This window comes from Uloborus diversus, chromosome 4 (genome assembly GCF_026930045.1).
Source record: "Uloborus diversus isolate 005 chromosome 4, Udiv.v.3.1, whole genome shotgun sequence".
NCBI classification, from domain to species: Eukaryota; Metazoa; Arthropoda; class Arachnida; order Araneae; family Uloboridae; genus Uloborus; species Uloborus diversus.
In genome coordinates, this window is record NC_072734.1 from 78,052,625 (window position 1) to 78,069,731 (window position 17,107).

Genomic DNA, 17,107 nt, shown 5'->3' on the forward strand with positions numbered 1-17,107 from the left:
TTGTTCAGCATCTGAGCACTTCCATGCTCTGATGGAAAGGTTCCTTCTTCCTCCAAAACATTTAATTCCAAATTAGTGAATTATAACATTTTTTTCCCATGGTAAGATTGAATGAAAGCACTTACCTGCTATTTTAATCAATTATAAAAATTAAATTAGAGCAGGGAATGAACAAAACATTGAAACTTTATAGACAAATCAGTCTGCAAAAGCATACTTGCAACCAGAAATTGTTACATCATTTTACCACCCGAATTAGCACAAAGTGTTTAATGCAAAAATACTTAAAAACTTCTTGCAGTTCAGTAAATGCAATAATTCCTTGATGAATTTTAAATGTTTCACTCATAAGTTTAAAGATTGTATAAATAAAAGGACAAAATTGATAGTGTAAAGAAATAAAAAATCATGTTTTCCTTTAAAAAAGTCAATATACTAATTTTAATTAATAACATTTTCCAGAAGAAAACAAACTAACAAAATAAAAACAAGTACAATCTGATAGCGGAAAATGAACAAAAGATAAGTCTTTTGAACATTAAATGTGCACAATTAGTGTCATATCATAAAACCTGAGATTCTATATAAAACTTCCAAGCTACAAAATTTTCCACTAGGAGAATTTCAGAAATTATCTCCTAACAAGAACAAACATGGCACAAATTATGACAAGGTGTCAAATTACCTAAATTAGGGACAAATGTAGTTGCTCTGGCTTAAAGTATGCAAATTATAAGGCATAAAAACTAAACACTCTGTTATCAAAATAAATAAAAAGCTAAATTTTTCCACCAAAAGTTACTATTCAATTTCCTTTTGAAAAGTACGTTTTTATTGGAAAGAGCTTTCAAACAGTAAAATTTTTATAATAACTTTTCAGGTAATAGAGGGATTTATTAGAAATAAAAATAATCATCCTCGCTATCACTTTCCTAGCCAACTGCATTAGTTTTCTCATAACTTACAAAAATTACAAGAAGAGAAATATATCAATTTCTATGCAGGGAAGGCATTTTGACAAATTTTCTTATTTTTAACACGCTTTTGTTAGATTCACTTGTATGTATGCATATATGTGTCGGAATCTTGCAATTCAATTATCATTAACTTCCTCTGATCGGATTCTTTTGAAATTTTGTATGTAACCGCAGACCCGATGATAATCACTATTCTGTAAGAAAATTGATTAGTTAACTATTAATTACTAGTTTATTTCAATGTTAATCAACATTTTCCCAGAAACCCTCTAATGTGAGGACGAAAAAAAGCTGGCACAAACTAGAATTTCATGTTCTTGTCTCAGAGATATGAGTCTCAAATAGTTACGCAGCTAATTGTGTTTTCTTTATAATTTTTAGATAACATATCCATGCATAAAATATGTTATGTTAAGCCTAGGAAAACACGTGCATACATAGATTTATATGTACATTAGACATATAATCGAACACTCATACACTTAAATGAACTCGCACATACTATCAGTAAAGAAAGAATCACAACAAATAAATAAAGTAAATTAAAAACTAACAAACATGCAGGCTACAAACACACATGATGAATTTTACATCACTAAGTTCTTACGAAAGAACAAATTTACATGATGTTTTCACAAAAACAAAAAGCTACATCACATCTAAAATACGAGGCGTGTTTCTAAAGTAAGTTCCGTTTTTATATAAAAAAAGAACGAGTACAGATAGAGCTAAGTAATTTAGTGCACAAAAATCTACCACCCTTACGCTATTTTTCGACATTGCTCCCGTGATTTTCCAAGCATTTGTCATAGCGTGGTGCAGGTTTTTGTATACCTATTCGTAAAAAGTTACTGCCCGTTTAGTCAACCATGAGGACTCTTACAGGGCTTTGGCTGGAGCGTTTTTGAACATCCTCTGGTCTGCCCTCACCTCGCTCGCAGCATCTTTCATTTGTTTCGGCATCTAAAGTCTTTCCTAGGTGGTCTGTGGCACAACAGCAATAATGAGCTCAGAGAACATGTTATCCCATGGCTGACTACACAGGCGGCAATTTTCTATGAATAGGTATACAAAAACCTGTACCTCGCTATGACAAATGCTTGGAAAATCACGGGAGCAATGTCAAAAAATAGCGTAAGGATGGTAGATTTTTGTGCAATAAATTTCTTTGCTCTATCTGTACTCGTTCTTTTTTTATATCAAAACGGAACTTATTTTAAAAACACGCCTCGTAAGTAAAAGAACAGCCAAATTTGTCCCAAACTTAAGTTTGTCATTTTTAAATTATGCCAGAGATGAAAAGCAATGAGTCCTCAACCCCCCCCCTTCAAGTAAATTATTAAGTTTTATTTAAACTCATAAAACAATTATTACATTTTTTAAAAATGTAATATTATAATATGTGTCAAATAAAACTTCAAGAAATTTAAATTCTCAAATAATTCAAAAATGTAAAAGAAAATCACCTCTGGCAAACACTTCTAGTTCTCATTTTATTATGTATAAATGTTAAGAACACTTCATATTTATACATAAGAATGCAAATGAATCAATGGACATAATTCTAAATAATTGCAAAGTGCTACCACTGCACTAAATATTCTTTTCAGAGCTTTAAGTGAATAATTAACATTTTAAAGTTGCATTTAACAATACTCAATATACATTTATACCTAGTTAAAAAAAAAAAAAAAAAACAGAAAATAAGAAACATTTTCACAAATGTAATAAAAGATAAAGAGGAAGGATTTTTAAAATTTAATAATTTGACTTACTGAAAAAGTAAATTATATGAATATTTATGAATAGGTGGATTTTTAAATCACATTACAGAATGTTTAATGTGGTCCCTAAATTCCCAGAAGTTCATTTAAAAATAAATACATATAAAGGATCCAAAGCAATAGGAGCCACACTAAAACTCACAAAATTTTCTGTTTCATATTTAGATTCTTGTTATACAGTCTCGCCCATTTTCATGAAATCAAAGGGGCCAAATGAAAAAATTTCATTATAGTCATAATTTCTAATAAAAAGTTAAATAGCACACAGTGAAACATAAAGAGGAAATTGAAGCTATTATGTTATAGTCATAAATTCACTATATATGGCTTCAATGAAAAACTGGCATGAATCTCCTGCAAACCAACAAAGTATACATATTAAAAGCAAAACTTCTTTCAAATTAACTGATGATGATGTCCCAGTTTCGTAAATGAGCTTTCAAAAATTTTCTTTCTCAGCTGAGAGTGTTCTTCAAAAAAACTTCCCAATTGTAACTGATGAATATTTTTTCAGTGGTAGTACTCCAAACGCTGTTAAAACATGGTGAAGAGAATGGCACCAATGACAATTTTTAAAATACATTTACAAATGAAGTAGCACTATTAATACAACTTCTATATAAGAGTATACTGTAATTTCTAATTAAGCACAAAACTGCATGACTCTCGTGTGCACTTCATCCACTTTTATGGCATACAAGATACAATCACAACACATAAAGCACTTCAATATTTTTCCTACAGCTAAAACAATACTAAACATCTAAACTTTAATTCAAAGACAGTCTCATTAATATATACATGATATTACAATTGTAACCAATGTTTAATTTTAAAACTCTAATGTTTAGGTATTAACCTCTTCAGATCAACTCTATTTGAAAGGGTAAACAAAATAAAGGGTCAAAAACCAGCAGCACAAAATGGCTGCCTTTCTGAACATTATTAAAAAGACGATTTAACAAGAGAGGAGTCTAAAAATTATCTTTTCTGATTAATGATTAGAGCTCGGATTATATGTGAATGAATATGTAATTGCATAAAAACAGCATTTTTAAAAAAATAACTGCAGTTGAATGTGTTTTTCACTATTTCTTTTTTATAAAAGAAGGATTACAAAAAACTATTTTGTTCTTCATTAATTACAAAAAATCGGGCAACCTATGGGTTTTTCTTGGGTAGTCTGATTTTTCGGGCATATTTTTAATTTGCAGGCAATTTTTAGTTCATATTACATTTTAAAATTAAAACTTATCATCAAAAATAATGGACGAACATTAGTATTTTTATTCAAATGTGAAAACTTATTTGTGTGAATAAAATTTTTTTAGCGCAGTTTAAAAAAAAATTTTAGCTCATATTTTGATTATATTACCGTGCATATAATCCAGGCTCTATTAATGGTATATAAAATTTGAATGCTATTTTTTTAGTTTAAATTTTCAAAGTTATGAACATAATTTGCAACACTGTCTCTCATTTTTCAAAATCGATACAAACATGACATTTTGATACTTTAAAGACTTTTTCAAATCCTAACCTTTCTGGAAAAATATAAAAATACACATTTCTATGAATATCATCAACTACAGCACTTGGGAAAATTTTTATTGCATCCGAGAAATCAAAGTTTTCTTTTATAGAAATGACTTTTTTTTCTCAGGGGTCTTTTTTTAAGTAAGCTTTCAGAAGAGGTTAATTAAATACAAATGCATTTATTTTAGCATTTGCAATTGCTCAATCTCATCTTGAAGAAAAATAATTTCAAGATTTTTGTGTATTTCAATATTTTGGTAGCTAAAATGAGACTTGAAGTGTGCAAATGAAACTGGTATCTTGTCTGCCAAAAAACTGGAACAGTGCTTGTTTTTAGAATGTTTGTCCTCTTGGTAATTTCTAGTGTTGCTCAAAAAAGTAAAACTGGCTCAAAGATTGAACACCAATAATCATGCAAATACTGAAGATTTGGAAAGTCTTGAGCACATGTGCAAGCTTGCGAGGGTTGAAGGTTGGACTACTATGTCTTGAATCTAACTACAGTACTTTGAATAAAAGTAATCTGCAAAGAGATAAAATTTCACATCAGTCATGGGGCTTGTATTTCTTATAAGTATAAATTAATCTTGCATTTCTTAATATTTCTTTCTAAAAATTAAAGATTTCTTTTTTCTAAAAGATAAAGATTTCTTTTTTCTAAAAAATAAAGATTTCTGTCCGAAATTGTAATAAAAGGTTGGTAGGTCAATTTACCTTAAGAAATGAGCAAAGGCAAGTGTGCTAAGTCAGTATAGTGCAAATAAAGACATTCTTTTTTTTTTTTTTGCAGCATGAACAATGTGAAAGGAAAATTCAAGCTACATAAAATAAACAACCCTTCAAGCAAAGAAGCAGTCTTTGTAAGTAAATTTTGCTGTAAATTAAGGTTTAAAAATACTTTGACGTGGAGGGAAAAAAAAACAAATAATCCAAGGCAGTGTATAAATCCAAATCTCATTAAACATTTTTAACAGATAATCCCCAGATAATGTACAAAAAACTACAGTACTTAATTTTGCATAGCAAAAATGATATATTTTTTCTTCATTTATCAACTTTTCCAAAATTTTCGTTAGCTTTTCAAAATTCACAGACATTTCCCTGATCGATAAAATTCCTCAACTTCCTGGCTCTGTTGTTACCCCTGTTATCATAATTTCTATTGTAATTGTTATTAACCAATTTAGGAATGTATTTAAAATAAATAAAATAAATGTATAAAAAGAAAAATGTAGAAAATGTTAAATAAGAAGAAAAAACATACCTACTTTTTCTAGTTCAAAGTCCCATTGTAGATAATATTACAAATTTTGTAAAGGTGAAACCACGAGAGACAGCAAGGAAATAAAATTTTTGCAGGCATCACATGTAAAGATAGGCTAAAAGAAAATAAAGAAACAATATTCAATAATTTAAGCATTAAATACAAACAGGCCCGTGTCCAGATTTTCATAAAGGGAGGGGTTTTAATCTTACCATTAGGGGGGGGGGAGAATTCAACCCCCTTACAGCTTTTAGTTTTACGACAAATTGCTGATCCCAGTATGGCGTTTATTCACATGTAAGGACTGCTGTATTCTTGAAGGATACCTCTAGCTGTACAAGTTACCAAAGTATTCCTTCGTTTCACAGATTCGCTTTAATCAAACATTGCTTGCTTCTTTTTAATTAAATCTGTTTACTATGTAGTATATTGCAATGAGTATTAAAAACTCTTCACAAATTCTTTTATAATATAGAATGTATATCAGGTTGTTATGTTCTGAAATAATGCTTAATAAACTAAACAAGAAAGAACTCTTTGCAGATGCAAATTACATAGCCAAGCACAATCACTAACGCATCTTCATAGATGTAACATATGTCAAATTCACCATAAGCTCCTTACAATAAGCAATATTCTTTCTTTGCATTGTTAGATCATTCAGCGGTTTATCCGCCATACTTTTTCCGAAATATTACATCAGTTTGTAAGGCTTTAGCAGTTGTAAATCGCAAAAACCTTAGAGATAAAATTAAAATAAAATAAAAACGCTGAACGCAAACTTTCTCATTAAAGTAAATTTAAGTCAAATATACATTTTCTTCATTTGGCTTATTTTTTCAACAAGGGAGGGGTTTAACCCCTAAAACCCTCCCCTTGGACACGGCACTGAATACAAATGTAAATACAGTTATGTAGTTAACCTTGTTAAACATAGAATGTTAAACATAGTAAACATCTTTCCTATTTTTTTAACTGTAACATTGTAGGTCTTAAGGTATAAGTATGAATCTTCTATTAATATTTTAAATATTTATAGAACAGGAAGCACACAAAATATCCCTGCCGAGATACATCACCAAATGCCAACAAATATCTTCAATTGTTAATAGATAATCACACATAATATCCCTGATGAGATACATCACCAGCAGTAATAAGCATCTACATTTTCTACTAGTTCTTTTTATTTTTAAATCTGTAGATCATGCTCTGTCAAATTTTTTAGTTTATTGCTTTTAAATAATTCAACTGTTCTTCTACTGGTTTTTGTATCCACTGCTGTTAGTTTTAGTTGAACCTTACATAATACATAAATTTAAATGAGTATAAGTGTTCCTTTTTAAAAAATATAAAAAATTGTAAAATTAGAAGGGAAAAAAAAATAAGCTTCAGCTCATTTCAGTACACTTTATTATTCTGCTACAGATTTTTTGGGACAATTTGTTTGAGATATTTGAAGAAACGACATCAGAAAGTCAAAAAGTTAATAAAAGTAAACACAAAATACAATGCAAAAAGTTGAAATTTTACTACTTGTAAGAATACAATAGAAAAGTGTTTACCAAGTTTATATGCAATTAAATATCACATTTGAAGTCAGAGATAAGATAGATAACAACTATCTTATTATTTAGGGTTTAAGAGGTAATCTATGTATATATATATTAAAAAAGAGTAATGTGAAAGAAATTGTGAAAGGAAGTCTGTGGCGGGCCTGTGTCCAGGAGACCCCATAAGCACCTACAGCCTTGAAATTTGGTGCAAAATTCCTTCGAGCCCTGGAGGTTTGCACCTGGGGTTTTTTATTTTAAATTTTGAATGCGTTTAATTAAATTTTCAAGCCAAAGTTTCCTGAAAATTTAAAGGGATGAAAGATGTTCCAAAAAGATTTTTTTCTGCATAAAATAAACTTTTTTCCAACTTTCTCATTAATTAGAACAGCATGTTAAAGGGTTTCTATTTTAATGTGAAATGTTTAGGCTCAACTCAATTCAAGCCCTTAGCTAAAGCGCAAAATATATTACAAGAGACCACAAACTTTAAAGCGACTTTTTAAACGTACAAAACCGTGGTTCTGCAATGCTCAGGAGCCTCTTAGAACCCAATGTTATGCGCGTTAGTACAAGTTAGTTTAAAATCCGGGAAAGGGTGCTTTTTGTTCCAAACGGAACTTGTAACACGTTTTCAATCTGCTTCTTTCTAACTGACGATTAAAATTTGCATGAATCAAATAAGATTGCGAAGCAATATTCAGAGGTCGGCGAGCAGGGGGGCCGAGCCCATTTGTAAATTTTTTAAAAAAAATGTGTCATGCACTGATTTTCTTTTCATATATACTTGAATGATCAAAAACTATTCATGATCCAAAAATGTTAAAAAGTCATTTTTGAAAAGTTTACTAATTTTGTATGCTTTTCATTTTCCCTAATATTTGTTTCAATGCTTGTACAAAACAGGACAGATTTAGCAAAAGCAGCTAACCCAAGAATTTAAGCTATGATGCTTTTGAAAAGAACAGTTGTAAACAGTCAAAGTTAAGGTAAATTTGCTTTCTGTGGCTTGAAATTTAAATAAAAATTGATTAATAACATTCCAAGTACATTTTATTGAAAACTTTACACTCTAAATCTTTATATTGTTACAAATTTTGATTACATAGACAAAACTTATCAGATAAAATACATGATAGAATTGGAGATGTTCAACTCAAATGCAATATTAAAAGATATCTAATTTGCTGAAACAATAAGAACCAGAGATAAAACTGCAAAATAAAGTTCTAAGACAAAAAAATGATCACGGTTAATGTTATCATTCGCTTAATGTTATCAGAATCACGAAGTCCCGGAACACTTGTATGTTAACACACATTAAAAAAGTCGGATATTGTAATCAGCGTCTTCGTTTATTGTTATCAATTTTTCATAAACTTTCAATTTTTTCCCCGTTTTTGTTCCTCAATTAACAGAAATACATAGGCAAACCCTGATGAGACTAACTTTCTGTGTAGCATTTTGTGGTTTTCAATAGCAGTTCAAAATTTTTCTAGGAATGAAGCTACAGAAAGTTCGCCCCCAGTGACCACAGACTCCCCTTAAGAAAACTTTCTTTTGCAACTAAAAAATTTCAGTTGCTGGACATGTTGCAGGCATTGATGTAGGACCTCCATTGTTGCCATTACTTTGTAAACTATTAAAGAATTGTGTCAAGATTAAAAAAGAAGCGAAGTTAAATTAAATTTTAAACAACAAGCAAAACCATGCTAGGAAAGATAGAAAGGCTGAATTTGCTTTGAAACTGGTTTACGAATGTCAGGGAAAACGGTCATATTTTACTTCACCTATTACTATGTGATTAAAAATTGTATAATTTAGCTTTAACTTTTTATAATTCAGATATTTCCATTTGGTTAATTCAATAATTTATAACTTCAAAACTGCGTTCAGTTGAGTCATTGTGATTTTAATTTAAGGTTGCCAAAAGAAATGCACCTTAATTGGAAAAGAATCATTATTTTGTGTCTCCTGGATTCTTTTTGGTTATTGTTATCAAATTATATTTGCCCCAAAGTGATCACATTAAGCAACGCCTACTGTAAATTTTTTTTTTTTTTTGTTATTTTGGGAAGAGAAAATTAATTTTGCACAGCAGTCTTAGAATGGCTTACTTTTTTTTTTTAAAGCACAAGAGAAAATGGACCTCCCTCCCCCCAAAGAAAAATGCCTTTGAACTCAATAATAAAAATAAATAAAGATACAAAGATAAAAATATCAGCTTTTATTTCACCCCATTAAAAATTGCTTTGAGGACAAGGAACTCTTTGGATTCTGACAGTTTTAAGGATGTAGTTAATATACATCATGAACAATCAACTACAAATCTACATGAACAGTTAAAACTTAAGAAAGTAGAGTCAATATGCATTTTTTTCAATTCTTAAAAACATATAAATGAATTTATAATTCACTAATGAGCTATATGAAAAACTACTTCAACAAATATAATGAAATTTTAGTCACAAAATACATACCTCCAATAACACCAACAATGACCACTCCAATTACAACCATGATGATAATCATCTGCAAATTTAGGTAAGAGACAAATTAGATACCTTAAGAACAAATTGTGAAAGGTAATAAAATGTAATAAAAAGCCAACATGGCAAATTACAAAATTTTCAATCATATTACTCAAAGCAGTAAAAATATAAATACGTAGTTCTGGTAGAGAAAATCAAGCTAAATTAAATAAAAACCCCTTTGTACTCAAGTGGCGCAATCAAAATTTCAGCTTCAAAAAGGGCAGATACTTTTTTTTCTTTTATCCCTTTAAAATTTTGTGTGTATATATCAGAAATAAAAATTACAACCATGAGGCTAATAATCTGAAAATGTGGTAAGAGACAAATGAGCTAAAACTTAAGAACGTAGTGTCATAGGTACAAAAGTGTAATCAACATGGAAAATTTTTGAATCATATTACTCAAAGCATCAGCAATATTGTCGCCTTAGAACAAGAGTAAGACATCGAAGCCTAAAAATAACAATAAGATATCCTACTTTTCCTCTGATGCTACGATATGTACTTGCAGTGGAGAAAAAGTAAGCCATTATCCTTAAGTAACAGTAAAACCTATATACTCAAGTGACACGATTTAAATTTTAGCTCAAGCGTCAAACAAGGGTTTACTTTAAAATTCAAACAAGGCAATATATTTAATTTTACTTTTATCCTTTTGAAATTTATTCTGGTAGACATTAGGGCATAGTGGTAAGGCATTGGCCTCTAACACCCAAAGGTGTAGATTTGAACCTGGCTCTAGTTGATGGAGTTTTGGATGCAAAAAATTGATAGCATCCCTGTCCTATGATTATGTGGCATGTATAAGATCCCTCGAATATTGGCTTGGCATTGAATACTCTTGACATAATTAAAGTCCTAGTTCAGTCTTGCACCGTAAGAGCTCAAGTTCTACCATCTGATTGCAAAACTGGGCATCAAAATTCTTACGGTAATGGCATTCACCAATAGTGGTGCCTCATAAAAGAATGGTTAACAGTCTCTGGAGAATGCAATAGGTCTTTAAATGGTTAGTAGCCACTGTGCAGTGCCATTGAAAACAACAACAGTCCTCAGAAAATAAAATTCAGCGGTCTAAAGAAGACCATCTATGTTCTAAAAAATTTCAAATATAAATCAGGGGTGATTGTGATACCATGAAAAAATACCTGAACTTTTTTTCCAAAAAGAAAAAGTCTTTTGATGGGCATATATATATACACATTACATGTATGTACACATTTTTTATATACATAATATTTGTTGGGGCTAAAACTCGAAGTTTTAATTGGACTTAATACGTCCATGTGCATGGAGGGAATTAAATTCTTTTAGTTTTTCTCATTTCTTAAAATTTTACAAAGAATCTTTTATTTTCCTCCACTGTATCTGAATCCTTAACCATTAATTACATTCATTTACTAAAAGTGCATAAAGATTTCAGAATTAAATAAGTTTGGGGCAAAAGGGGCAGCATGTATTATGATCACTGTGCAATAGGGCTGGGCGATATCCAAATTTTAATACCACGATATATCGCTCTCCAAATATCGATATTTTCGATATATAGAGATCGTTAAATTCAACATTTTATGGGGGGGGGGACTGCAAAACCTGTTACATAAGCATCTGCAACAGAGAAAAGCTATAGGCTATCTTGGTGAATAAATATTTTATCAATTTATTCTAATAATATAGCTACAGCAAGGATTTTCATGTGTTTGTGTCGGGGGGGGGGGAATCATGAGGCAGATTATACAACAAACTTTTGAAAAAATTAATTTAGAATAATTTAAGTCTCTTTATTAGTGGGTAGCAATTCTTGAGGGAAAAGGGGGCTTGGTAAAATTGAGGGCTGCCAACGTAGTCGGGGGAATGGGCACCCCTAGTTACATCATCTGCATATTAAGATATGCAACAGAGAAACGCTACTAGACATCTTGAAAAGAAAATATTAAGGGGAAAAATATCAAGAAACCCTCCTTCCTCTTCTTATCTAGCCTTTATTCCATCTCCCACCCCAGCTGTTCTTCAATAAATACCATAGAGATTGCAAAACATGACGGTAGCTTACGCTTTATACCAAATGAAACGTCTTCAATTTGGACTTTCGGCGTTTCATTAAACATCGACCTAAATTTTACAAAAGTGGGTTTTTCTGAAAATATAGGAGTTCTGGTATTTTGGAAGATGAAGATACCGGAAACCAAGATGAAAATACCGAAACACAATCACCCCTGAATAAATGTAAGACAAAGGTAAAAAATCCGACAAACACACCTCATAACTTCTTTTTATGTATATTAAACTATATAGATATAGTTAATAACTAAAAATTGAATTCAATTGCTGTCAATTGTTGTATTAATTGACAATAATTAATTTTTAAATAACTTTGGCAAAATAAATAATTATAATGTCACAGAAAAAACACTAAAATGGTACTACAGTAAAACCTGTAAAGTTGACCATCTGTCTAAGTTGACCGCTATTTTCAGGCATGGAATTAGATCTATATCATATAATTCAACCTCTATAAGTTGACCACTAAAATAGTGCACCACAAGTGGTCAACTTACAGGTTTCACTGTACTTCTTTAGGATAATTCACTTCAGTTCTCTTTTTGGCACATCATACATTGTATTTTAGTATGATTGATGCTATGACCTCTTATAGTCAAACACTGGAGTATTTTTAATCACCACTGTGGCGATTGGTACCATAAATTTTTGGTCGCTGTTTAAAATTTCTGGTAGCTAATTGGGGAGTAGAGACAGCAAATCCACACCTTGGTGTATTTATAATCATGACTTTTAGCTTTTCAAGTAACCGAAGTCAAATCTTACAAGCAATTCCTGGACAATAATGGAGTCTGATCTATTGCTACCCAACGGTTGCAATCTCAGCCAGCAATGGGCTTCAACAAGAGTGTACTATATCTCGTGCTATGCTGTGATAAACCCTCAAAAAAAGTGGTACCTATGTCGTCCAAAATACTCTTAGTATTCATCTGAATTATTTAATCAAGGTTAGTTTCAAATGGGTGATTCCGTTTTTTCATTGCTGCAATAAGAACCTTCTTGATGGATAGCCTGGTATTTGTTGCTTTTGCTTGAATTGATCTAAATAATTAATCTAAGCCAGATAAAGCTCACTAGATAGGTTTTAAGCACATGTAAAGAAATAATTTCATATTATACTAGTGGTACCCGCACGGCTTTGCCCGTAATAGAAAAATTAAAAGGTTTTTTGGTTCGCCTGTATATTTACAAATAATGTATGGTGAATTTTCTCGCTAATTGGCTTGTATCCATGTTACGGTTTCACGTTATGATAATTTCGTATCTCACCAATTCGCTTATGCCCATGTTACGGTTCCACGTTATGATAATTTTGCAATTTACTCGTCCATCTTATGATATTTTTGTTCTTAAAATTGGAATAGAAAAAGAACCACATTGAATTTTCGAAAAATCGCTTCCAGATGCACACCCCCATGCTACAAACTTTGTGCCAAATTTCATGAAAATCGGCCAAACGGTCCAGGCGCTATGCCTCACAGAGATCCAGACATCCTCCGGACAGAGAGACGTTCAGCTTTATTATTAGTAAAGATAAAGAAAAAGCAAATGTTTTAAGCTGCTTGGTGTCAGAATGCGTTTGATTTATCTATTGCTCATTGAGCAGTTGTTTGCAGCGCCAGATTTCCAATTATTCAAATATCCCCAAAAATAGTTCCCTGAATCAGCAAAAGTCACTCAATCCTCCCCCCCCCCCTCCCGATGTAAAATAAACATTCTTCAACTAAAGTGACTAAACACTCTTTAAAAACCAAAAACAATTCTTTGCAATTTAAAATATTTCGCCAGATAAACAATAAATTACATTAACAGTAGCTTTAAAATGTAAATAAATAATCCTGCAAATCTATTGTTTATGGCCAAAGTCGCCAAGCCACCACGTTACTGTAATCCAACCGATCAGTGAGCGAAGCGAACTCCGACCGATTATCGGTCCGATCTTATGACCGAAAACTTTTAAATCCCACTCTTTCGCTAAGCATTTATCTCACTTACTATCTTTTCTGGCGTACTTGAATGATTTTCATATATTGCCTAATTTGTTGTTTCCACCCAAGATTAAAATCTTACACTGCACTGATCTTTTGTGTACATCTGGACGGAAATTTTTTTTTATTCTTTAAATTCCACCATCTTTTACTTTAATAATGTACTAATTAGTTTAAAAATCCTTAAAGACTTCTTCCAGCGGAGCAAAAACTCAGACGGAATTGAGCCGAGAAACAAATGTGGATAGGTACAGTACTTTCTGAGTATTTGGTTATTAAAAGACACGTTTTGCGTGAACTTTCCAGAAAACAGCTGCTTTTTGAAAAGGAGAAATAAAACGGTCTGATCACTTTGCAATGTCAACCTCAAAATAAGATGTTAATAGATCAAGCATTTCACACTATCAACTATGTTTATTAAAACAATAATGTCAATTGGAGTTGAAAGCTTGTATAGTACATGGAGTATGATTTCTGAAAGGATTTTTCTCCAAATATACAGTAAAGATTGCAATATGTTTGAATTCACTTTCTATAGATCATAAATAGGAAACACGGATAAGTAAAATATTTTAGGAAACACATTGTTGCTCACGTATATGAAATGTGATTTAGCAACCCTTGCTAATGACTGGGTGACAACTGTTGACACAAACCCTAGTTATAACAGGTCATGGATTAATAGTTACTTTTAAAAGATCAAAATGCAACCATTCATAAGAATGTACTAATTAAACAATCTTTTGGTACAACTTACAATGGATAAAATGTATAGCTACACAAAAACAAATCTTTTACGTCTAAAGTTAATTATTCCTTAAAGAAATCAATCATTGATTAAAATCCCCCCCCCCCCGGTGACCCTTCCTAATAAAACCCACATTATTAATACATATTTAAAAAAGGCACTTTTCTGTTACAGGCACTCTAGTGCTTGCAGCTTCTGTTACTAGCAGCTTTAATGGTGCCTGGTGACTTTCTAAGTTGATGAAAACAGAAAAATAGCAGTTTTCATTGATGTTTTCTCATTATTGTTTAATTTAACATTAAGATGGAACATTCATCGTTTTTTAATGGGTTGATATATTTATTTGGTAGATTGCTTTAGATTTTAATGGAGCTTTTAATTTTGTTTGATTTAGTAGGTGTTTTATTTTAATAAATAAAACTCTTCACATACTTAAACAGCTTGTTTCCCTTACCTATATAGCACATTATTTTACTTTTTAATAGCTTAATTAACTAAATGAGCTTTTTTTATTTTAGGCTCTGTTTAAGATCTTGTTTTGTTTAAGAGTCCACCAAATGAACAAAATAATGTATTGTATTGCCAAACAAGTAGTTTCTATGTAACATTCACCAAAGCAATTCGCCTTAATTTGATCAAGAATGTGTTCAAAGCGGAGACAAATGGTGTAGTGTTAAGAGCTCTTGCTGTCGAAACAATAGAATCCTGTTACCCCAGAGAGAAATGGTTGAGAATATATACTGATGGCTCTAAAGTGAATGGATGTGTTAATAATGGTGCTGGTGTTTACTGTGAACTTTTTTCCTTTTACACCCCCATTGGCAACCATAGATCAGCTTTCAATGGCGAGATTGCTGCCATTTGCCAGGCCCTGTCACAGCTCCAGCCTCATTTAGACTCTTTTTCAAAAGCAGTTGTATTAACGGACTCAAAGGCTGCACTCCAAGCTATCAATACACCTAACCACTCCCAAACTTTAACCACCGATAATTGTTTGAAGCTCCTTAACCAGATTGCCAGAAATAATAAGACAGTTGTTCTTCAGTGAATTCCGGCCCACTGTGGAATCCAAGGTAATGAGATGGCCGATTTTTTGGCCAAAAAGGGAGCATCGGTTCTTCAGAGAACCAATCTTAAGCTTCCATTTAGTAACATCAAAAGCTTAATAAAGAAAATCTTTAAAGACACTTTTCACGAAGAACTCGAAAATCGCAACAGCAATAAACCATGGTTTGAGCTGATTCTGAATGTCCCTAATTGGCCTAGGATGAAATCTGTCGCCATGTTTCGTTTATTATCTGGCCATGATTGCCTACGAAAACATCTCTGTCATATCAACGTGGTTCTTGACCCTTTCTGCACTTTCTGTGATCTCCACGAAGTAATGGACATGCCTCATTTGTCCAGATGTCCTGCTCTCCCTCGGACATCCATCTGGGAACGCTATTGGATTGCTTGTTTTCATTTATAGTTTTGTTGTTATCCTTTTGATATTCAACTGTCTTTAAATGTGCCATTGGAAATAAAAACATTCACCAAACCAAACATGGAGACAATAAATGAACTGAGCAAGTAAATTAAGATAAAAATGTTTAAAAAACCCTGACAGAGTTGCAAATGAAGAATCAAGAGGAAAATATGAAAATCTTTTTAAAAGCCTTATACTATTAAAAATCAATTACAAGTATCTTATTCCTTAACAAATATAAACTGGCAACAAATAAACATTTTAAATCATTGTGCTCTCTTTCCTTGTAGGCCAACAATGAATTCGGTTACCAACCACGTGAATAAATGCTTAGCCATATATAAAATCGGTTTCAAAAAAAAAAAATTTGGAATTTGAATTCTACATAACATGGAAGTTCCAAACATATTCTATCAGACGCAGAAAAAATTACTCTTTATTTTGGCACTAAATTTTTAAGTATTTAAATATGTTTGCACTGCATAAATCCTTTTACAGGTTTTCAATTAATATTTTTGTTAATTAATGTCATCTGATGATTCAACCCAGCTAAGAACACTCTCGATCAACTCTCCTTTCACACAAAAAAAAATAAATAAATAAATAAAAATCGGTCCATCCTTTTAGACGCTAGAGTGCCACAGATAGATACACATATACAAAGGCACGTCAAACTTATAACCTCCTTCCTTTGTGTGTCGGGAGTTAAAAATAATTGCCAAGATTAAAAATGCACCTAGAATGAAATACCTAAAATACTTTGAAGTTAGAAAGAAAAGGGGGGAAAATCCATTAAAAAGAATAAAAAAGTCATAACACTCTTTTTTTGCACACTGAATCATGCGAACATTGCAAACTTGATTCAATGTTGAATATGTTAATGTACTGCATGTTTTCAACTACATTTGGCTTAATTTCAAATATCTAGCTAATTTAAAAACCATGGGAAGATCATCTTTGACTAGCGAAGCAATGATACGCTGGTAAGGAGCTGCTTTACAAAAATTTATGAGAATACAAACAATTCTAATGAAAATTTATTTGCTTCATTCATTTCTGAAACATTAATGTTTATATCCATCCGGAATATAGCAAATAAACACTTATTTGAGAGAGATTATTGAGATATTTTGAACCATAAAATTTTACTTAAGTTTTTGAAATCTTATCAATACAAACTATGACATTTATGAGT

The 17,107-nt window shown here is 31.4% G+C and overlaps 1 protein-coding gene across 2 annotated transcripts in view; it reads right to left on the reverse strand.

Annotated features, from left to right (window-relative positions):
- Positions 1-4,685: 4,685 nt before the first annotated feature.
- The window catches only part of LOC129220163 (vesicle-associated membrane protein 1-like), a 35,334-nt gene continuing 22,912 nt past the window's right edge, over positions 4,686-17,107 (reverse strand). Inside the window, exons 5-7 of one of the 2 annotated variants that reach the window (XM_054854517.1) lie at positions 9,595-9,646; positions 5,566-5,676; positions 4,686-4,820 (exon numbers count right to left, since the gene is read on the reverse strand). In XM_054854517.1, coding sequence (XP_054710492.1) covers positions 5,660-5,676; positions 9,595-9,646 — 69 coding nt within the window. In that variant the 3' untranslated portion in view covers positions 4,686-4,820; positions 5,566-5,659. Of the gene's footprint in view, positions 4,821-5,561; positions 5,677-9,594; positions 9,647-17,107 lie in introns of both variants that reach the window. The other variant, XM_054854518.1, reaches the window with a different exon arrangement.